Source organism: Gossypium hirsutum, chromosome D04 (genome assembly GCF_007990345.1).
Source record: "Gossypium hirsutum isolate 1008001.06 chromosome D04, Gossypium_hirsutum_v2.1, whole genome shotgun sequence".
NCBI classification, from domain to species: Eukaryota; Viridiplantae; Streptophyta; class Magnoliopsida; order Malvales; family Malvaceae; genus Gossypium; species Gossypium hirsutum.
The window spans coordinates 13,646,101-13,670,066 of NC_053440.1; the positions used below are offsets into that span (position 1 = coordinate 13,646,101).

At 32.2% G+C, this 23,966-nt stretch overlaps 1 protein-coding gene, 2 long non-coding RNA genes and 1 pseudogene across 17 annotated transcripts; 2 read left to right on the top strand and 2 right to left on the bottom strand.

Moving 5' to 3' along the window:
- Positions 1-5,971: 5,971 nt before the first annotated feature.
- On the top strand, positions 5,972-7,159 carry LOC107955184 (uncharacterized). Its single transcript, XR_001699841.2, has 4 exons — positions 5,972-6,202; positions 6,281-6,345; positions 6,470-6,541; positions 6,622-7,159. It is a non-coding gene; the product is annotated as an uncharacterized lncRNA (long non-coding RNA).
- A 3,747-nt stretch (positions 7,160-10,906) lies between these two features.
- LOC107955185 (uncharacterized) lies at positions 10,907-12,004 on the bottom strand. Of its 2 annotated transcripts, none has more exons than XR_001699842.2 (3): positions 11,864-12,004; positions 11,400-11,621; positions 10,907-11,287 (listed from the first exon to the last, which is right to left on the bottom strand). It is a non-coding gene; the product is annotated as an uncharacterized lncRNA (long non-coding RNA). The 2 variants fall into 2 exon arrangements; XR_001699843.2 differs by lacking the exon at positions 11,864-12,004 and adding an exon at positions 11,722-11,863.
- LOC107955182 (uncharacterized) lies at positions 11,943-18,579 on the top strand. Of its 14 annotated transcripts, XR_005912538.1 has the most exons (5): positions 12,212-12,652; positions 12,734-12,921; positions 13,534-13,607; positions 17,487-17,858; positions 17,934-18,003. XR_005912538.1 is itself a non-coding variant. In XM_016890912.2 (3 exons), the coding sequence occupies exons 2-3, from the start codon at positions 17,667-17,669 to the stop codon at positions 18,186-18,188; spliced, it is 447 nt and encodes a 148-aa protein (XP_016746401.1). In that variant the 5' UTR covers positions 16,449-16,674; positions 16,764-17,666; the 3' UTR covers positions 18,189-18,579. The 14 variants fall into 14 exon arrangements, 1 of the variants encoding a protein (XP_016746401.1); XR_005912534.1 differs by adding an exon at positions 11,943-12,077 and having other exon boundaries at positions 12,487-12,652; positions 12,734-17,858; XR_005912536.1 differs by adding an exon at positions 11,947-12,077 and having other exon boundaries at positions 12,535-12,652; positions 12,734-17,858.
- Positions 18,580-20,361: 1,782 nt separating this feature from the next.
- LOC107955186 (probable protein phosphatase 2C 30) lies at positions 20,362-22,941 on the bottom strand (annotated as a pseudogene).
- Between the last annotated feature and the right edge of the window lie 1,025 nt (positions 22,942-23,966).

The following is a 23,966-nucleotide window of genomic DNA, read 5'->3' on the forward strand; positions in this document are numbered from 1 at the left end:
AATAAATATATTTAAACACGATACATGGTATGGGGATAGCAAAATAAAATAAAATAACTATGTGGGTGAAAAAAACGAAATGATGATATTAGAATAATAAATAAAATTAAAAAAACCATGCTAGTAAATAATAATAGTACAACTATAATAGTAATAACAACATTAATTCATAATGATAATAGCAATGGTCATGACATGATTACTACCATGATACCGGTATAAATAAATAGAAAAAAAAGATAACCACCTAAGAATAAAAATAAAAAATGCGTAGTTAAAAAGGGAAAATGTAAATAACATAAATTTCAAGTGTTAAAAAAAAGTAAGTAAAGGGGTGAAATTAAATAAATGAAGGATTAAATTGAAGTTTAAACAAAATTTAAAGTATGAATTATAAAAAACATAAAGCAAAATAAAGGATTAAATTAGAAAATGCGAAAATGAATAGGGACCAAAAGAGAAATTATCTCGACCATATTACATGTGTCATTCCCTCAGTGGGTCAATAGTGAGCTAAGGGACTAAATTGCATGAGAATAAAATAAAAGGGGTAAAAATAAAATAAAAGATGTTGGACTAAATTAAAAAAGGGCAAAAAAAAGGAAGGGCCAAATAACCCCTCCCTTTAAAAACACACAGATCCTTGGAGGGGGTCAGGTCAGAAATTCGAGTTAGGCTTGAAACGACGTCGTTTTGGGCGTCTAAATCCAAGCCCAAAACGACGCTGTTTTGAGGGGCTATATAAGTTAAAATTGTTTTATAAAATTCTTTTGCATCAGTGTTTTTTTTTTAAAACTTCTTTTCTCTTTTTTTTCTCTCTGAAGTGCCTCCCTATCCAACCTTGGAGCTAGCGAGTCTCCGCTGTGGCCACCGGTCATCGGCGATGGAGACCGCCGCCTCCAGTGGTCAGAGATCTTAAAAAATAGCCCTTTTAACCCTTTAAAAGCATAGAACACAAATATAGGGTTAGAATCCCAAAAAGTTCAACCAAAACCCGACTGAAGGTAGAGAAACCTTTCAATTTCTCCTTTTTTTGACGAAACCTTCGATGAATCCTAAAGGATTCAGAGACCTCTGAAGTCAGAAAGGGGCACCCACGACAACGGCGCGATGGAACATGTAAAAACACAACTTTTTCGGTTCTTTTTCCTTTTTTATATTTTTGTAATTTAAAAGATAAATAAAAAATGAAATACCTTTAAACTTGTTTTTTTCTTGTATTCTATTTTCTTCTTTTTGTGTGTGTGTTACAATTGGTTTAAGCTTTTATAGCCGAAATATATTACAAGATATTAGTTTTTTTTGTTTTTTTTACTTGTTTCTGTCCTTCCTTTGTTCCCCTGTCTTTGTTCTTGTTTTTTCTCTTTTTTGTAGGTATCTGTGGCAGTCAACGATGATAGGAAGCCATGCTTTGCCATTTTGGTAAAAGGGGGGCAACCTCAGATGGCACGCCTACTGACATGGCGAGGGAGTGGGGGACTTAGGGTTTTCTTTTTTTGTTTAGGTTTTAGGATTTGGGCTATTAAGCTTCGAGTGTTTGAGTTTTAGGGTTTTGTATTTGGGCTTGTAAATGGATTTTTTATGTAATGTATTTATTTGTTTTATTTCTGGTTTGGTTTGTTTGGGCCGGATAAAAACGGGCCTCTACACTCATGATATGTGATTGGCATCATATGATATGCATGATAAATAAATCATGCCATTGATATTGAAATTGAGATATATGATATGCATGTTAAGCATGCCCACTGTACTAATTATGAATCTAATTCGCATGTTAAGCATGCCCATTAAAAATATTGTTTATATGTCATATCACATGCATTGGGTTGGATGATTTGTTAGGAGGAAGACTTTGACAGTTTTATTGCAATATTCAATGGCTTGACTACAACATTATTCAGTGGCTTGACCACAACATGCCACTTGTCTACAAAATTCAGAGGCTTGGCCATGACGTGGTGTGTTATTGGATGGATGAGTTTTGGGAAAGTCTTTATTGGTGTGTAACGGAAATAGGTAGGAATGTTTTCTAAAAGACTTGCATTGATTTCTGTAAAGCTTTGCATTGACATTCTCATGCACTTGGCTATATGTGAAATTATGTTGGAATGGAAAACTACTATATTTATGAAATGTATGTCTTAATTCTCTACTGTTATTTAAGTTAATTCTCACACTGGGCTTTAAAAGTCCACCTCATTTAAATTCTGACTTTTCAGATAATCCTCAAGGTTAGGACATGAGCACGACTAACAAAGGAGTACTCGAACATAATTACGAAGTACCACGACTAACAAAGGAGTACTCGGACATATTTACGGACTATGGCATAGGACGTTGATTTCAGATTTTGGATAATTTTGCATGATTTGGTTTCAAAACAATTATTGAAAATGATTTATCAAATCGGTAAAAACTGAAATTTTCAATATTATTTACAATTTCAACCCAATGATTTTATTTTAAATTCAAGAATACATTTTTGCAAAACTCAAATCTATTTACTCAATTATTTAGTTTTTATGAAATGTATCAAATAACTATTTTATATCAATAATATGATTTTTGTCAATTTTCCGCTACGACATTTTCAAATTAAGATGTTTTCTGGACTTTCCAAAGTTATTTTGTTTATGATAATATTCTTCTAAGAAAGTTCAAAGAGATTATTTTAGTTTTTCTCTAAACAAATCAACATGCTGTTTTGAAATGAAAGAGATGACAGTTTTTAAATAAAATAGTTAAACCTTCTTCGTGCCATCATCATGACTAATGTAATTATTAAGATTCGGTCACAGCATCTAAGTCAGATTTAGAGAGTTACAGGTTTTGTCGCTAGAGGATTTGTTTGTTTCTTTTTTACTTCAATGACGACGAACCGAAAGGGGACTGAGATTAATCGTCAAATACAACTTCTGTTGAAGTGGGAAGGTCGACTGATGGGAGGCGGGGATGGAAGAACTTGCAGGCCGTTTCGTCTTTCTGCAAATTGGGGTGGGGGTTTCTTTACTGCTTGAAAATTTGTTTGTTTTTTCAGCTATGTTTGTGATTGCATTTTATTTTCTTAGGTTTTCTGTTTTGATTCTTCAATAAAAGGTCCTTTTAAGGCACTGACCCCTATATCCAATCAGGTTGCGATGTAACGACCACCTTTTTATTATACCATCAGTAGAATTTATTTTTTTTAAAAATATTTATATTTTTTCAATTTTAAAATTATTATAGAATTGCAAACCAAGACCCTCTTATCCTATAGCATGGACACATAGGTTAGGTACTATTTAATAATTTTGTAATTTATGAAATTTAAGAATTTTAACCTATTATATTTCGTTTCAAAGTATTGTACTATTGTTATTTTTTTATATTAAATATTTCTGAAAAGAAATTCTAATTTTAAGAATATTATAAGTAATTTTTTTTTGGTTTAATACGTTAAAAAGTAAAAGAATGGAGGCCTTTGGTGAAATATATCCTGAAACGAAATGCTAAGATCTTGAACCCTTACTATAACGTAATTCATCAAGGAAAGAAAATCTAAATAGTGATTACTTATTCAGATCAACCGGTTGTTGTATAAAAATTACACATCAAAATGTAAAAAGAACATAATAAATATCAAGTGCGCATATATATATGTAAGCAAACATCGGCCCTTATATTTAAAGAATTTAAATACAACTCTTCTATAGTACTTGATCTTAGGGGTGTGCATAATTCGGGTAAAACCGAAAAAATTCGGTTAACCGACCGAATTCGGTTAATCGGTTGGTTAACCGAATTTTTTCGGTCGGGGGTCGGTTAATTTTTTTATGATTTTTCGGTTAACGGTTAATTCGGTTCGAAACCGGTCAGTTAACCGAAAATTTTCGGTTAACCGAAAAAATTAATAAATAAAATTATCCAACCCAACCCAAACTCAATTACCCAATCCAATAAAACTAAAACTAAAGTTTACCCAATTACCCAATCCAATAAAACTAAAACTAAAAGACAACCCAATTTACTAAAGTCTAAAACCCAATTTACTTTAATAATTTATAAATTTTTTAAATTTTAAAAATAAAAAATAAAAAAAATTCGGGTATTTTTCGGTAATTCGGTTAATTCGGTTAATTCGGGTAATTCGGGTAATTCGGGTAATTTTTAACCAAAAATAAAAAATACATAATTTTCGGTTAATTCGGTTAACCGACCTTATTAACCAAAAAAATTTCGGTTCGGTTAAATTTTAAAAAAAAAATCGGTTCGGTTAACGGTTAAAATTTTTGGAAGGTCGGTTAATTCGGTTATAGTAATTTCGGGTCGGTTAACCGGTCGGTTAACCGAATGAACACCCCTACTTGATCTTTGGAGTCTTCCATGAACAAATCAAGTAAAATAATCCGAAAGCATTGACATTGGTTAAAGCCCAAGCAAAAAAAAAAAAAAAAATCCCAACTAACTAATCAATAATCTTTAAATTTTAGTCGTTTTATTAATAAAGTCAGACAAAGATTAAAAAAGATATAATATATAATATTTGATGTAAATCAATGGATCTAAATAAGAAAAAACTTCAAGAGAGGTCTTGCTAACACAAATGAAAGGTTTTTTTTGCATAAATTTGGCATATCAAAATTGGTTTGTCTAAGCTAACAATTTATATTACCAGATATTTACAATCAAAATTGATATTATTAGTAAAAGTAAATGAATTTAATATTTATGGAAAGAATGAAACGTAAAGTTTTGGAAGATGAAAAAGGAAAATAAACTAAAGAAAAAGGGAGTTATGAAATAAGTGCTGATAGAGTTAAAAAAATATTTTGCTTATGAAAAGCTCAAGAAAATAATAAAATATAAAAATTTAATAAATATACCATGATTAACTCCAATGACTCTATCTAGAGTCGAAAATATATAATAAGAATAAAAAAGAAAAATAAAGATGTAAAAAAGTAAATTGAGTTTTAGCTCGATTGGCATGAGTATGGTTATCAATATAGAAGAATATGGATTCGAGTGCGCTGAAGCGCATTATTCTCCTACTTATGAGTTGGGAGAGACTATGCCTAATTTTAGGTATTATGTAAAAAAGAAAAAGATATAATAAAAGAGAAAAAAATTACTTTTGACGAAAAATATTAAAAAAATTGATAGGTTTTAAATTGATACAATTTTATTTTCACTTTAATTTTTTTTCAAAACTATATTCTTTAAATTTTTAAAGATTTTAAACAAATAAATATTACCTGAATTAAAACAAATAAAAAAATCAAAAGTAAAAATAATTAATTACCTTTAGAATATTTAAATTGTCCTTAACTTTTAATACCTAAATTACCCCTATTCCTAACTTCTAATACTTAGGGCCAGTTCTTCATTGCTTTTAAAAAGTGCTTTTGAGAAGTGCTGTGGAAAAGTACTTTTTAGAAGTGCTTTTAAGAGGTGCTTTTAAAAATTTTGAGTGTTTGGCATTGCTGTTAAAAAGTACTTTTGAAGAATAAAATGTCCATTTTAGACATTATATTATAAAGTAATAAATATGTATTTAAATAATGTTCAAATTAATTAATATTATGATATTTTAGCAAAAATATAAAAAAAAAATTTATTATAACTTATTATTAATATTTTAATATATAATATTAATTTTAAAGATTTCTAAGTAATTAAAATTATTTTTAATTTTTAATTAATGCTTTTTAACACATTTGTATTATTTTATTTTAAAATGTATTTGAATATATAACTCATATTATATGTAAACATAACATAGAAAACATAAAACTAACAAATTAAAATATTACATATATTTGGATTGAAGTTTTAAAAAAGGATAATATATAAATACTAAAAATTTTACAATAGCATTTACAATTTAAAGTGAATTCTTTAAACTAGAAGCTATAACATCTCTTGTTAATTCCATTTATGTAATTAATATTTATGTAATTATAAGTTTGTAATTAATATTTATGTAATTATAAGTTTGTAATTAATATTTATGTAATTAATATTTATGATTTTAGTCCCTTTGTTTCATTCAAGAAAATCTAACTCAGTTTTGTTTCAAAAAAGAAAAATCAACTCAGTCAAAAGACCTTTTACATTCTTTTCTTCTCTCACGCCTCCTCTGCCAAGAATTTGTTGCTCATCTTAGAAGGAAAAGTAGTGGATTTTCTAGAGGGGCTTCAATTTACAGAGGAGTAACAAGGTTAGTATATTGAAACTCATCAACCCTTTTTTTATTATTTTTGTAAGATTTCATATATTCATTCTTTTATATCTTAAGCTTGGAATCATGGAATCAAAGAATTGGAATTGGATTTGAAGATAGGCTTTGATTGACTGAAAACGGTGAGTGAGAGATGGGGTTGCTGATAGGGTTGCTGCTCCACTTTTCAATCGTTTTTCATTTTGTTGATTCTGGAAAATTTTGCTGCTTGTCCTTAATGCTGTCTGCTATATATAATTATTGCAGTCAGCTACTAAATATGAATCTCTCTGGAACTTTAGCGCCTGAACTTGGCCAACTTTCTCACCTCAAAATACTGTGAGTTTGTTATATCTTAAATGTTCTTGACACATAATTTCCAGTAGAGCTAACTCCTTTTCTCTTTTTGTTTGTGGAAGACATTTCATGTGGAATGAATTGACTGGTAATATACCGAAGGAGATAGGACATATCTCTACCTTAAGACTCCTGTAAGTTGGATTTTTCTTATTCCTTCTTCTTCTTCACCAAAGAAATATGAGGTAATAATAAGTTTCTCAGCCTAAGATCAATTTTATATGGTGCAAAGATCCATTTAAAGTTGTTAAAATATATAAATGAAAGGCTCTTTGAGTTTGAAGATGAAGTGGTTGTCCAAAAATAAAGAGAAAAACGTGATATTTGTTAGTTAAGAAGCAGAGGAACAAAGAACCAGCGAGAGAAGAGATGAGAGCAAAGAAGTAAAAGACCAGCTAAGAAGCAGCAGTAGTTTGTGTGTGGGGCTAAAAAAGTAAAAGATCAGTTAAGAAGCACTTTTTGGCCGTTTCTGCGTTTTCATCTGCCCAAAAGTGCTTTAGAAAAGCTAGTGTACTGGCCTCAAATGAAATATGTTCTCTGTTACTTTTCACCCAAAAGCACTTTTGGGTGTAAAAGTGCTTTTCAACCAGATTAAAGAACGGGGCCTTAAACTACCTCTATTTACTCCTAATGACTTCAAAAGAATTGGTTTTATATAATATATATAGATTATTTAATATTAATATTTTATATATTTAATTAAAATTAAACAATAATTTATATTAATTGGGTTCAAACTCAATTATAAATTTAAAATTGGTGCTAATTCAAACTCAATAGTAAAATTAATATTAGTGCTATTTAAAAAAATTCTACTTTATTAGCACGTATCTTTCGGCTTCTCTAGCACGCTTACGTTTAAGGTTTTTTTTTAGTTTTATTTTTTGGGTTTTCTTTTTAAGGCTAATGGCGATAGGTTTTGCTAGTGGTGCGATTGATCTGTTTGTGATTAGGGTATTCCATTATGGATGGTAAGTTGGTGAGTTTATCATTGGAGGATGGGGAGGATGATGTTATCTTGGTGAGCAAAGATCTTGGATCTCAATTGGCGGTGAACGACTATAGTTTGGTCAGTTATTTCCTAACAGCTAGTATTGTTCACTTTCTGGAGATGAAAAGTACTATGGCCAAAGTGTGGCACCCAGTTCGAGGTTTAGATCTCGAATATAGGGGATAAAAAGTTTCTTTTCAGGTTTTTTCATAAGATAGATCTGGAACGGGTTTTTTTTGGAGCGCCTTGGACTTTCAACAATCTTTTAGTGTTTCATCAGTTGGAGAAAGGGGAAGATCCAACGAAGGTCCCTTTAATTTTTGTTAACTTTTGGGTTCAAGTTCACGAGCTACCAGTGAGGTGTTTCTCCAAGACGATTGCGAGGCAATTGGGGGATTTTATAGGAAAATTTTTGGAATATGACTTGACAAGCATAAATAGGGGAGTGAGGAATCTTTTTTGTAACATAGTCCAGTTGGATGTTAGGAAGCTTCTGAAGAGAAAAAAAAGACTTATGTTTGATTTCGAAAATTATACTTATGTGAGTTTTAAATATGAGAGACTAACTTTGTTTTGTTTCTATTGTGCCCAACTTGGTCATAATGATTCTTTCTGTCATATTCGAACGTCAAAAAGGGAGGAGTTAGTTGATATGGGTTGGGATCTTTCTCTTAGAGCACCATCAAAACATGCTGCTGTGATGAGTAGTGTTTGGCTAGTGGAGGAAAAGGTTTGGGAGGGGAATGAGAGTAATAATAAACAGTCAAATTTAGGGAATGGAAGTAGGTAGGGTGATCAAAGGGAACTTAAAACGTTTTTGGACTTGATACCCGTTTTGGAGGCAAAATGATATGGACTATGATGGGGAAGACACTGATTGACAGTGGACAAGGCAAGAAAAGGCCTTGTTAGGAGATCGGGAATTATGATATTTCTGGAGGGGAAAACTCAATTATAGTTAGAAAGGAAAGACCAATAGGGAGAACCCATATTTTATCGATGGCTACCAAGTGGCAAGTCGACCAGTCGCAATGAAACTTTTATGTTGGAATGTTCGTGGGTTGGGGAGTCTACGGGCTATGAGGAGAATTCAACATTTGCTGAAAATGTATAATCTCTAAATAATCTTCTTTATGGAGACAAGCTTAATAATAAAAGAATAAAGTATTTTCAAAAGAGGTGTGGTTTCTTAAATGATATTGAGGTTTCAACTGAGGGATCTAGATGATGGTTAACTCTGACTTGGCGAGGGGACATTAAGGTTGCTCTCAAAAGTTATTCAGTTCATCATATTGACGTGGAAGTTCAAGAGTTAGAATATAACAGACATTGAAGATTTACTAGGTTTTATAGGGCTCTTTATGCTAGTGGAAGAGTTCATGCTTGGAGTGTTCTAAACACTTTGGGTTGTTCGCAGAATCTTCCATGGATGGTGTGTGGCAACTTTAACGAAATTATGTATTCTTTTGAGAAAAAAGAAGGATTATCGAGGGATGAGAGATGAATGGAGTTATTTCGAGAGGTTCTAAAGGAATGTCAATTGGTGGATGCAGGATATTCTGGACTATGGTTTACTTGAGAGAGGGGGAATTTGCCAAAAAGAACATAAGAGAACGGTTGAATAGGGGTATGGCAAATGATGGGATGATGACTTTAGTTCCTAATATGAGGGTTCTACATCTCCATATTCGTATTATGATCGTTGTCCTCTCTTTGTTCTTATGGAGCAAGAGGAGTTGAATAATAAGTCGAAAAGATTCCGATTTGAACCTTGGTGGGTAATAGAGGAATCATTTGGAGAGGTCAAGAGTTTATGGGCAAAAGGTTTTAGAGATGCATGGAGTATGTTGGAGCAAGTGAAGGAAGGTTTAGTAGAGTAGGGTGAAATTAATCAAAAGGAAGAGGGTTGGGATTAAGAGAGAATTGACGAATAAAATAGTCTTGAATAACTAATTGATACGAAAATCCAATTAAATTTAGAAATTGACAAATATGAAATTTTCTAGAAGTAGAGTGCTAAAGCTAATTGTTTAAGACTGAGTGATAAGAACATGATATTTTTTTCATAATTTTGCTTCACAACATCGAAGAGCAAACATAATTGGGGGATTACAGTGTGAGGATAGAAGAATGATTGCAGAGGTAATTGAGATGGAAGAAGTTGCTCGTTTTTATTTCCAAGAGCTTTTCACGACAAATGGAATAGGGGATACAAATCATATTTTAAAGGGAGTCAAAAGGTGTATTTTGGATGAATCCAATTTAGTGTTGATGAAACGTTATATTGTGGATGAAATAGTGGTTGCGTTAAAAGGGATGGAGCCAACAAAAGCCTCAGGCAATGACAATTTTTTGGCTCTATTTAAAGGCGCTAAATGAAGGTATGACATTGAATTTATCCTTATTGTTTTAATCTCAAAAGTCCCATATACAATGTATCTAAAAAACTTTCAACCTATTAGTTTATTACGGTGATTTACAAGTTGATAGCAAAAGTAATAGTTAATAGGTTTCAAAGAGTGCTTGATGATTGCATTGATAGTGCTCAAAGTGCCTTTGTGCTTGGGAGATTGATTTATGATAATGTGCTTCCAGCATATGAGGTTTTACATTCTTTTAAACAAAAATGAGTTGGTAAAAAGGGATTTATGGAACTCAATCTAGATATGAGCCAAACATATGATAAAGTGGACTAGGGCATTCTTTGAGCTATGATGGAGAGGATGGGGTTTTCTTTGCCATGAATAGATCTGATTATGCGATGTATATCCTCAGTTTAGTATTCGATGATCATTAATGAGCAGGTAGGTAAGGCTTTTAAATTAAGCAGAGGGATACGACAGGGGGACCCTTTGAGCCCCTTTCTTTTCTTGATTTGTAGTGAAGGACTCCCTGTCTTAATGAAATTGGCTTTGAGTGAAGGTCGGTTAAAAAAAACCAAGGTAAGTCGAAAGGGACCACAAATCTCTCATTTGCTTTTTACTGACGATTGTGTCTTGTTTGGTGAAGCAAATGAGAAAGGAGGTTCGGTTTTAAAGGAGGTCCTTAAGGAATATGAAAGATGCCAAGTCAATGTATCAATTATGATATGTCCACAGTATTCTTTAGCACGAACATTAGCGACAGTGAGAAGCTATCGATTTCGAGAACCTAATAGTAAGGGTTTCAAATCACCAAGAGAGGTATTTGAGACTTCCAAATGTAGCGGGACGATAAAAGTGACTAGCTTTTCAGATTTTAAAAGATAGGGTCAAGTAGAAGATTGATAATTGGAGCACTCACTTTGTGTCTCAAGAGGGAAGGAGGTGTTTATCAAAGTTATTTTACAAGCCATTCCGACTTATTCTATGATGTGTTTTTCGAAATTGCTTTGTAGAGATTTGGAAAACATTATTGCTAAATTTTGGTGGCAAAAAAGTCACGGTAAAAGGGGTGGAGGCTGCCAAACAAAAATTACATTATGGAAAATTTCCTGGAATTTTCTACCAACCCTATCTAACCTACAACACAGAAGGCTTCGAGTCAATACAATCTGTCCACGGTGTGAAAGAGGGGTGGAGACTACAGGCCATGTGTTTAGAGAGTGCCCTGTTTCAATTGAAGCATGGTAACACTTAAATCTTGAGTAGGTTGCCTCGGAAGTAAATCTGGAAATTTGGGATTGGTTACTTGGGTGTTTCGTAAAGCCTCGAGCTACCGGTGTCACCTATTTTGTTGTGCGACATAGGTTATCTGGACTGAAAGAAATAGGAAAATCAACGAACGGAGAAACATTTCAGGCAGAGGAATAGCCGAGCAGACTATTAAATGTATCAGGGATTTTGAAGAGTTGGGGGTGAGAAAACTTACAAAATAGATTCTATGTGTGACTTGGAGACCTCCGGAGTTTGGATTTCTTCACATTAACTTCGACACGGCCTATAATCATGAAATGTTCCGATCAACATCGGGAATGGTTGCTCGTAATGACAGAGGCGAGGTTCTGGCCTCGCAAGCAACTTTAGAAGAGGCGACTGCATCCCATTTTGCTGTTGAGGCTTGTGCATGCACTCAGGCAGTGAGATTGAGGATCTAAATGGAAGCGAGGAAGGTTGAAATAGAAGGAGATGCGTTAGTAATTATCAAGAAATGTCAGTCTAACAATGAGGATAAATCAGAAATCGGGGCTTACATCAGAGATATCAAGCAATTAGCAACAAATTTTCAAACCATTCGGTTCAAGTATACTCAGAGATCATCAAATCAGATGACACATTTCATCGCAACAGAGTGCTTAAAGCGCGGAGAAGAAATGTACTTGGAAAGACTGATACCTCATTATGCAGTGGATTCTCTATGCCCTAGCAGACAAAGAGAGAGGGAGCCTGACTGAGGGATGGGGAGGAGCAAAACCGATGGAGAGGATGCTGCTAATTGGGATTTTGTCTTTGGAAGCATCGAGTAGTCGCCTCGGGGTACTGGAACCGTCAAGTAAATGAAGGTTTTATTTTTACGAAAATACAGATGGTTGCCAGCTAATCATGACTGGTAACATTTCTAGAATGGTCTATTAGTTTTTTACTTTTGCTTGTTGGTCCTGTTTTTCGGCCTTTGCTTTAAGAATTGGTTTTGTTTTATTGTTTTCTTTGATTTTGGTTTCATTAATAAAAGGTCCAGTCTGATTTATTTCAAAAAAAATATTAGTGCTGCTTATTAATTGGGTTAGAATTCAGTTTTAAAATTAACATAAATCATTTTTTTATAAATTGGAAGATGAGATTACTTGATGTTTGAACTCAAATTTTCATGCCTCACAATATATATGAAATTTAGAAAAGTAGGAAACCATCATAATATTCACACCTTCAACCTTATCATTTCAGTAGAAATCATTTTTATTTTTATGTTAAACTTTTTATGATTTTGCTGTATAATTATTTTTCATTCAAATTAATAGTAGAGGGCGTTTGGTTGGGGGGAATGCATGCGTATTCCCCCTATGCAGCGGGCCCACAACGAAATGGCTGTTTGGTTCGCTGTAAAAGGATTACAGCCCGAATCAGTTACTGGCCTATTACCCTCATTGCGTGTAATAGGCATTACGCCCCCTCAGCGCCGATTAGGTATTCCGCCTCTTTTCATATTTTGTATTCCATTTTCTACCCTCATCATCAAGCTTCTGATTCTCCCACGTTTCCTTGCAGAGGTAATTTCTTTTCCCTTCCATCGGTTCTGCCATCGGTTCTTGTTCATCGTTTCTTTTATTTTCTTCATTTTATCAAGAACGGAAAACCGATTTCCAGAGGTATTTTCACTGTTCCCTTAAAATTGATTTCCCTTTTCTTTCTAGAGGTATTTTAGCAGCTCGCACTCTTCCCGATTTATTTTACAGGTTAGTTTTCCTTTGGCTCAAATCGGCAATATTTGTTTCTGTTCTCCTAAACTTTGGGCTTTTCTTTGACTGTTTGTATTGCATGTTCGATTGAAAAAATTGTTCAATCCTTAAGCTAAATAGTTTTATGGGTTGCGTGTTATGTTCTGCTTACATCTCTTAAGCTGTGATGAAATCCATTTTATGGATTGCTTGTCTGTGATAAAGTAAAGTTTTATGGGTTGCTTGTTATGTTTTGCTCCTGATTGTTGTTACGTAATGGCATAATCAGTGGTTCTGTTTCAAATTTAGCGTGATTAAGGATGCTCAGGTTATTTTGTGTTAACTTTGTTGCAACTATACTGATTACAGTTGAAGCATTTGAAGCATTGAAGCATTTGAAATGGCATAATCAGTGGTTATTTTGTGTTAACTTTGTTGCAACTATCCTAAATACATCTATTGAAGCATTTAAAATGCCCTGAATTTAGGCGATAAAGTGAAATTTATAAACGTGATTCTGAAGTATAAGTGGAATGCATTTTGTGATTGGGATTAGTTTTTAGTTATTTAACTGCATACCAATATATTTAAAAAGCCATGAAAGGAGATCATATTTACACTTACTAACAGAGTAGAGAGGAGTGAGATCAAACCAGGAGATCATATTTACACTTACAGAGCTGTTTTCACCTACTCCCATAATGGTAGCCCCTCTTTCCTTTCCATTCCCCCTTTTTCCGAATTATGCTTCCCTTCTTCTTCTTTTTTTCTTGTTTATTACAGAGAATTGAAGAAAAAAAACTTGAAATATTTTTGCATTGTGATTGTGCTCTTATCTCGTTTTCTGGGTTTGCCTTGTTTTTTATATGTATTTTGTTCCACCGTTTTGTTTGTTTGATTGCCCCCGATTTACTTTTGATGTACTGGTTAGTAGATAAACTGCTACAAGTTCTAGTGTCCAAAAGTAATCAACATTTAGTCAAACATGGAATTATACAGTCTCCAAGGATTAAAGAGGCTGTTCTTCACAGAATATCACTACTTGCATCTTGGTTGAATTGCCTGTAATTTGGCTCCTTTCCATCCGATTTATCTATGCATTCCTTGCTAAACGTAAAATGGTAGTCAATTTCCTTTGTAGTTGGCATAGTTGAAGTACTTTTTGCCATATATGACATTGAGCTGATATGGCTTATAGTATACCATTTAAGGAATAAGAAAGATCAATGTATGTCCCTGGTGGAATAAAAATTTTAAGTTACCTTATTTTAAGAAAAAAACTGTTGTAAGGCTACCTTTGCTTCTACCTGTGTAACGATTGTCGTAGAGGTTCATGTGTAAGGAGTTTCGTAGATGTTTCCGAATGGCTTGTGATTTCAATATATAGATGAGTTGATGTTTCCGAATATTATCTACTCTTTGCCTCTGCGCTCACTCTGCTATATTTGATTTTCCGTTTTTTATCCTATTGCTTGTTACTCTCTTTGATCTAATTTTTTAAATGGTATCTGTTTACAGACATAGTGGAATGCTATCATGTATGACATTTCTTTTACTATTATTAACATTTCTTTTATACTATTTTATACTATTTTCTTTTATGCTATCGTGAAATTTGTTAACATTTCTTTTATACTATTTTCTTTTAAATGAGTTCCTTGAGCTAATTTGATAAGCATGAAAGTCATACTGTTTTTTGATAGTGTGCTGTTTTTTAAGGATAATTGAATTATATTTAACAAGTTAGGATACTGTTTTAATCGAGATTATGTGATATTGCTATACATCTACATTAGTAAACAGTAGTAAACTGTTTGATAAGCATGAAAGTGAAATTGTTAGCAGATGATTAATTGGGATTGATCAATTTTAAAAGCTGATTTCTACCGAGAAAATGCGCAACAACTATTTTGAGTAGCTTGTTTGTTTCATTTCTTGTTCGATTATTTGTTTAGATGGTTGTAATAGTTAGCAAATCAGTTTTGAGTGACTATTGTAATGGTTAGTGCAAAACAATATATTTTTATTATTTTTTATTTTAACTATTATTTTTCAATTATTATTCAAGATTTAATTTAATTATTATGGATCAGTTTTATGCATTTGTTTTTCAATTTACTAAATAATGCATTTGTTTATTTTTGTAATTCAAGTACAGTTTGGATATTTTTTATTTTTAATTATCCAATTTTTTAAATAATGCAGCATTGGTTAAAATAAAAATATTTAAATTCATAAAACTAATTAAATTATATATTTAATTTAAATAATTAAATTATATATTTTTATTTTTTTTATTTTTAATAATCCAATTTATTAAAATGAAAAAATTAAATTATATATTTAATTGTTAAATACCGTTTAATAATTACAAAGTCTTCATTTTTAATTAACAAAATATTGTTTTAATTAACTGTAATGAATATTAATAATAAATATGGAAACAACAAAATTTGAAATAAATCTAAAATTACATTAAATTTTAATTTGATGTAGAATGTGATTATGACATAGTTTTTTTTGCTGCAATTGTATAAATATAAATTTATTTTTAATTAAATTTTTTAAAATGGAATTTTAATTTTAGCTCAATTATACATATGCCAACAATTAATTTTAGCTCAATTATACATATACCTACAAATTTTAATTTTGAAGATGAAGAATTTATGCAAATTGCTATAGACTATTTGTATTGTGTTCACCTCACAAATTTATGCAAAATGTATTTAAATATATTTTCTTTCTTTATTTTTTGGGTGATTGATAAAGAAATGAAATTAAAGTTGCAAAGATAATTTTAAGTTCTATTTTTTGCTTAGTAAAGATTCTAAATTTGTATTGTTTATTTTTATTTGATAGTGTGTTATTGCAACTTCAATTCTTTAATAGTGTGTTCTAATTTTAATATCTTGCAGTAATTGCTCGTCTGTCTTTAATTGCACAAAGTGTGAGGCGTAAAAGAATTGGTATTGCATTGACAATATGGTTGCAAATCTGTAGAATTGCGATTTGGTTCTTACTTACATTGGGTGCCAGCCTTAGCCTACATACTTATAGACAAATGATTAGGTCCTATATTTTAGATTTTTATGCAAAACAAGATTATGTGAAAAGGCTTGTATATGCTAGTGACGAGACCTGTATTGAACAAGTTAGGATGAATAGAACTGCCTTTTTTAAACTATGTGAGATGTTACAAATGTTAGGGGGATTGAAGTCGTCAAGAAACATGCTTGTTGATGAGCAAGTGGCAATGTTTTTACATATCATTTCCTATCACCTAAAAAATTGAGTTATCAAGCATCACTTTAATAGGTCTGGGGAAACTGTTAGCAAATCATTTCATAGTGTTTTAAATGCTGTCATACGCTTACAAGATGTGTTATTTAAAAAGGCAGAGCCAATTACAGCTAATTCTTCTGACACAAGGTGGAAATGGTTTAAGGTATTGGACTGAGTTTTATATATAGCTTGTACATAATTTAGTTGATTTAGATTTAAATTTAGTATTCTAACTCAAGGTTTTATATCATGTGATATAGAATTGCTTAGGTGCTCTTGATGGAACCCACATCAAGATTAGGGTTCCAACAGTTGATAAACCTAGATATCGAACGTGAAAAGGTGACATAGTAACAAATATGCTAGGTGTTTGTACACCTGATATGCAATTTGTTTATGTTCTTCCTGGTTGGGAAGGTTCTGTTGCTGATGGACGGGTTCTTCAAGATGCCATTAGTAGAAGACACGGACTAAAAGTTCTTCATGGTAAAGTAGATAGTTAGAGGACTTTGAATTATTCATTAAGATCAAATTTTTTTCGGGAATTAATCATTTTAAAAAAAGTTTTTTTATAGGTTATTATCTAGTTGATGCTGGATACACAAATTGTGAGAGATTTCTTGAACCTTTTAGAGGACAACGATATCATTTGAATGAGTGGCGTCAAGGTTATCAGCCAAGTGCTCCGCAAGAATTTTTTAATATGAAACATGCCTCAGCACGTAATGTTATTGAAAGATGCTTTGGGTTATTAAAACTTAGATGGGGAATACCTAGGAGTCTATCATTTTATCTTGTAAGGGTGCACAATAGAGTCATTATTGCATGTTGTTTGCTCTATAGTTTTATTCGAACCCATATGAGTATTGATCCTATTGAAGTGAAGGTGGGAGAATGATTACCTAGTAATGTGGTAGATGACGATGAACTGAATACCGTAAATATTCATCCATCGGATGCATGGGTTACTTGGAGGATGGAACTAGCCAACCAAATGTTCGATGAATGGCAAGCATCTAGAAATTAGTTAGGTTTAGGGACAAAATGAGTTTGAGTTAATTTGTTTTTGTTATTTTATGTATCTAGTTTGTGAAACTTTAGTGGTGTTTGAATTGTTTTTTGTATTGTACTAAACTTGTTGAATTATAATTTAATTCCTTTTCATTCATCATGTGTTATAATTTTATACAGTGTTAAGCTTTTGATTCATGATATTGAACTTAATTTTAATTTTATAAAGTGTTCACCTTTTGATTCATGATATTAAACTTAACTTTAATTTGTTTTTTTTTCTTAAGATAATTATGTCAGATGTTTCAGAATCAAATGTTTATTCCCAAGCTTCTCGAGGAACCAAAAGGAAATGGGTTCCGGAAGAAGATGCAGCATTGGTTTCCTGCATGGTGGACTTGCACAATGGTGGAACCTTTAATGCTGATACGGGGTTCAAAGCCGGTTATTTAAACGAGTAGGAAAAAATGTTAGAAAAGGCTTTACCCAATGCAATGTTGAAGGCTAAACCTAATATAGAATCGAGGATTAGGTTACTAAAAAGGGATTGGTTAATTGTGTATGACATGCTTAATGGCCAAAACAATAGCGGTTTTGGTTGGGACGAGTATAGGCTGCTCGTTGTTGCTGAAGATGCGGTTTGGAACTCTTATTTAAATGTAAGAATTATTTCAAGTCTTTATTATCTTATTTATTCCCAACTTATAACTAATATGATTTTCTCATTTTTATAGAGTCATAAAGAAGCCGGTCAATTCAGACATCGTAGTTTCCCTTACTATGACCAACTTACTGCCATCTACGCACGAGATCGAGCGACTGGTAAAGATGCTCAAACAACCGCTGATGTTATTGAAGAAATAAATGTTCAGGATGTACCTACTACATATATTAATGAAGAAAGAAACGAATTCTATGACTCCGAAGCTGATGTCTCTTTGGATGACATGGATGTTTCTGCTACGGAGCCACAACCAGATAGAAACTAAGGGGGTTCCTCATCTTCAAAGAAGAAAAAGAAGAATTCTGATGCAAGTGATAATATTTCTTATTCATTTCATGATGCTGCCACTTTATTGGCGGAAAACATGCGGGCTATTGGCGAATAAATCAGTAGGAGTATTGCCGCCGATGTGGTAGTTCAACAGAAGTCAGAAGAATTCCAGATCATCTAAGAAAAAGCTACAAATTTATATTCAACCTTATGTGAAATAGAAGGTTTAACTGTGGATGAGCAGTATCGACCTTTGAGTAAAATTTCAGATCATCCAATTCAAATGCTCGTTTTCTTTAGTTTACCTTCTGATGTACAGTTGGAATGGGTCAGAAGATTTATTGCTGACCATTAAAAATCATGGTTCTGTTGATGATATTTTCGTAACTTTTTCTGTTTGTAATATTTGGGATGGTATGTCACTACAATGTTCAAACTTTTTGATGTTGTAAAACTATATAACATATGGATTATGATGTAGAATTTCATTTTCATCTAACCTTTTGTTAATATATGAAAATTATGTTTATGCAAAATATAATTATCAAGTTATTTATTACTGCTAATATTTTTTTATTGTAGAATAATTAAATTATTTGTTTCACTAATGATATTTTAGCACATTAAATATATATTGCAGTTTAAAAATAATAAAGTAGATTATAAATATATTTAATAATAATTATTTTAAATTATATTTTATAGTATTATATATTATGATTTTAGTAAATTCATATAAGAATATTTAATATTAAGAATTTTATTAAATTATATATTTTAATTAAAATATATTTAATAATAATTATTTTAAATTATATTTTATAGTATTATATATTATGATTTTAGTAAATTCATATAAGAAAATTTATTATTAAGAATTTTATTAAATTATATATTTTAATTAAAATATATTTAATAATAATTATTTTAAATTATATTTTATAGTATTATATATTATGATTTTAGTAAATTCACACAAGAATATTTATTATTAAGAATTTTATTAAATTATATATTTTAATTAAAATATATTTAATAATAATTATTTTAAATTATATTTTATAGTATTATATATTATGATTTTAGTAAATTCATATAAGAATATTTAATATTTAATATTTAATATGATTAAATTATTAATTATTGATATTAATAATCTTATTAAAATTAAATAACAATAACAATAATCATTTACCTAAAAAAATTCTACTAAGGGTATTCTAGTCATTTTAGTTTTTTCCCTTATGCTATTACAACTTCATTCCATTCAACCAAACACAAGAATACTATTACAGTTCTATTCCATTTCAGTCAACCAAACAAAAAGATTACCTATTATGCCTCTATTCTATTACACATCTATTCCATTACAGCGAACCAAACGTGCTCTAAATTTTATTTTACGTGGAACCCTTTTTCTAATTGAGTTCTCTTTAAAACATTATTGGGTTGACTTTAGATTTAACAATTATATAATTGTAATGCAGCCCCAGCTTTAGTTACCAAATAATCCCAAAAGTGTAGATAAATAAAAAGAAAAGGTAATAGGAAATTATACTTTCTGCTTCAGTACGAGTGATGTTTGACCAAAACTTAGGAGAAGCAAAACTCAATTTTATAATTTATTTAATTGAACGGTAATTAAATTCAGAATCAATTGAAGTATTGGTTCTAAGAATAGTTTTGAGCCGATTAGATCAAAAATCAATCTAAACTAGTTGAATTGGTTAAAAAAACCAATTGAATCAGAAATTTTTTAAAATTTTAATATTTTTTAATTAAATTGATTAGACAAATCAAACCGACAAATTAATAATTTGATCAGTTCAACTATCAAATTGAATTAAAAAAACATTACAACTTACATCAAACCCAAATATTTAAATGTGACTCTTAATAAACAAGTTAAAGGTATGACATTCAACCAGTAATTGGATTCAAATATAAATATTTAAAGAAAAATTGAAGATAGGAGTGATGAGAACCGCATTTGATATTGGAAGAGGTATAACCACTAACAAGTAGTTCCTTATTATATTTACAAGTAAAATAAATAACATAATTTTAATCAAGGAGTCAATACCCTATATCTTAAAGTTTTTATCACAAATTTAATTAAAAATCTTAAAACATTGATATTTCACCAGAGGGGAAAAAAGAGAGAGATATAAGCGAAAATTAAAAGAACCATATCTTACTCATGTATTTCTATATATTATGATCACATTTACGATTTTTATGAATTTTGAAATGCTGGTATGTTTTGGTTGATGAAACATTCAACCCATGACAAGAAGAGAACCAAAAAAGGTGAGACAACATGAATACTTTTAAATAACATCATTTAAAAAATAACCATCATTTGAGCCACCCTACATCCATATTAATGGAAAAGAGCCAAGCCAGCTGCTAAACTTGACCCACCCAAAAATGGCGTACAACAAAAGCAGGTTAATGTCAACTTGTAGGGTTGACCACAAGTGCTCCACTTTTGTCTTCAATAGCTGTCATCAGATCAGAGGGTGAAAATGATTCATGCTTAAACTACTCAAGGATCCTTAATCAGTTAAACTACTCGAGGATCCTTAATCAGTCATTCTTCTGATAAAAGGCAAAATTGCAGACTGCCGCCCCAATTTCATTCATCTGGTAAGGCAAAACCACAAAAAGTCGTCCCGATTTCACGGTGGTGGGAATCCATTGGACCTCAAATACAAGCAGCTCGAGATCATGAGCAAACATGTTGGCACGGGGAAATGATCAGTTTGATGAAAATGTCAAAACTATTAACCCCGCCAACATTGCAGCTACAGGCTGCGGCTCATTACCATATCCAATGGCCATTTTCTGAAGGATAATGGATGCAGCAAATTTTGCAAGTCTCCGTGGCCCAAGTGATCTTCAAGCTCAACAGCTGCAAGTTTTAAAATTCAGATTCAACGACTTGCAGGTGGAGCAAAAGTTTTCTTGGATCGCGCCTAAACAATTATCATCCTAAACAGGTCTAGAAACTAACCGTTCTAGTTGAATTATCATCACACTGATGTCACCAAATGAGCCTCTCCATGACGATAGCTCAGCAAGTTTTTTGCAAGCAGAAAACGGCTCAGGCTTATCAATATCTACGCAGAAAAGCCGAACTAAATTGACAGCCTCTTGATTAGTAACCTAAGGATCAGGGAAAAAAAGAAGTTCAATTTGCCATATAATAACTCGAAACGGATGATCGAAGGAAGTTCAAAAGCAACTATATCAACAACTTGGGTAAAAAATATAAACCTTGTTCCAAAGATCACCTGAGGCCAGGATCAAAAACTCACACTCCGGCTGAATCTTTAACGATTTCGTCTCCGGTTCTGCAATTACCCATTGTTTAAGATGTTTATTTCCGATTGCTCTAGAAACAGCAAGAGAATCTTGAATTCTCCAAACACCATGGCAAAAATCAACATAACCACCCTACAAATTAAACGTCAAAACACAAATTTTAATCTCAATATTATCAATTTTGTCTTTAAACTCTTCATTATATTGGATTGCAACAAAAAAATAATGCACACCAAGAGAAATAATCGATTACCAAAGCTTCAATTCTAGCTCTCTCATCTTGCCTTGAAACATGGTGATCAGAAGTCAAGGCCTCTGCGACACCGTTTCGGCTCAAAACAGCACGGCAATCACCGGGATTTGATACAACAAGATCACCTTCGTGAATCATTGCAGTAACACAACAGGTACTACCACCCACATCTTCCTTGAGAAAATCCATGTCCGTGGTTAAGTATGCCTCTTTAATGGCTTCTTCAATTGCATCTCCACATCTTTTCGATACCTCCGCCATTGCGACCTTCAGCTGCCTTAGAACCCCCATGCCCATCAAAAACACCAAAGAAAGCCTACAAAACATCAAAGCCTTCAATTTTTTTTTTAATCATCAAGACACGCACCACCGTATTTTCCGCTTTGACCCAAAGGGTGTCACGATTTTGTTTACAAATGCATCTCGTAAATATGAATTTAAGGATACGTATAATCACGAATCCTAAGAAATTCTTGATGTGGGACTTGGAGCATTAGCCTTACATTAAATTTTTTTTTTAAAGGAATATATATTTAAAATTTTCTATTCATTTAAGGAATAAGAATTAAACCAGAAGAATCGATTAAAAGCAGAAAATATAAGGAAATAATACCTGTTTAGAATCTCCTTTAAGATCAATAGAGACAGAGTAACGGTCTTCGATTTTACCTCTTCTCCCTCTCTTACAATAAACAGAATATCCTTCGCCATCAACCTGAACCTCCTCCTCTCCTCTGGGCGTCACCGCCGCAAACCCCAGCTTAACCGCCACCGGAGTCGGTATCTCTATCTTAGGTGGCTTCTTCCTCTTGGGCACCGAACGCGGCGCCGCGGCATCGGTTCCCAAAGAAAACTGTGGCGGCTTCCGGATGCAAAGGGACCACGGAGATTTCAACGATGATGATGATGATGGAGACTGCGGTGTCATAACGGAGGTGGATGAAAGTGGAGGAGGTGAACTCGGAGAGGATAACGGAAGGGATAACGGAGACTTGGGCGAATGAGAACCGCTGATGTGAGGAGATGAAGGGAAAGATGAGCCATCCGGTTTGTAGAAAATTGGAGAGGAGGGGACCGTGAGAGACCAAGGCATTTTTTCCCTTTCTCTTTGCTTCTTGGTTGTTTAACGAAAATGGGGAGAAAACGTTAAAAAGAAAGGTAAGGCAACTGAAATGATTTTTCTTTTTTTAATTAATAAAACGGATCGAGAGCTTGAATTTTGGGGTTCGCGCCCTACAAGAGTGGACTCCTACGGCTCGCGCTTGAACTTTTTGATGGCTCATTTTTCTGGAGCTCAATTTTCTTAAGGTGAGTTTGGCACAGTGCATTTATCTGCGGTTAGTGTAAAAACAGCAGTGACAGTGAGATTAGATACTGTAGGGATACTGTAACGTGAGACAAAAAATAAATTAAACGCACTGCACCGCACCCAATCGCCCATCCAAACCCACCCTTAGAGTCCATGGTTTCTTACTTTCTCTGTACTTAATTCAAAGAGTATTTATTAAAGCTACATTGAGATTCAGGAAGATTATGAACATTGATTGCATTAGATCACAATGTTTTTGGTGGTTAATACACAAAGATAATCTTTAAAAATAAATTGATTAAATGAGGTTTATTTGACATACTTAAATTGGTTTGATTTATGACATATAAGAAGAAAGTGAAGCATTTAAAAGGAAAAATAGTGTTGTCATGGTAAATATGGAAATTAATATTAGAAGATTTGTAATTTTATAAAATTCCATTTTGTAATCTTATAAGATTTAGTTTTATAATCTTAGAAGATTGTGTAGATCCCTTAAGAATCTCAATTGTAGATAGACTTTAATTTCAACCATTAATGTAAAGCAAATTGTACTGTTGGATCTAGGAGAGCTCAACTATAAATAGAGGCATTCTCCCCCATTTATAATCTCATTGTATCATCATTTATAGTAATTGAATACTATTGAGAGTATTTACTCAAACACCTTGCGAGCGTTGCTTTTATGTGGTTGTTCTGTTCTTTCGTTGCTCTTTTCTCTTTGAGTTGCTTCCGCTATATTTTTGGTGTCTTAAAGAATTTTTATCAAGAATTCTCATTTAGCGAGAGTTAGGTGGATTTGAAACAAAAAAATCACCTAAAGCCATACGGATTGAAAAACTAAAGTTCTAGCCCTATGATAGTTGGTATCAAAGTTAGTGTTC

What these genes read in the sequence shown, in the direction of transcription:
- LOC107955182 (XM_016890912.2), top strand. Translation starts at nt 17,667, where the DNA reads ATGTTAGAAAAGGCTTTACCCAATGCAATGTTGAAGGCTAAACCTAAT. An exon ending in TTTGGAACTCTTATTTAAAT is followed by an intron (nt 17,859 to 17,933) that starts GTAAGAATTATT and finishes TCATTTTTATAG; the next exon opens with AGTCATAAAGAAGCCGGTCA.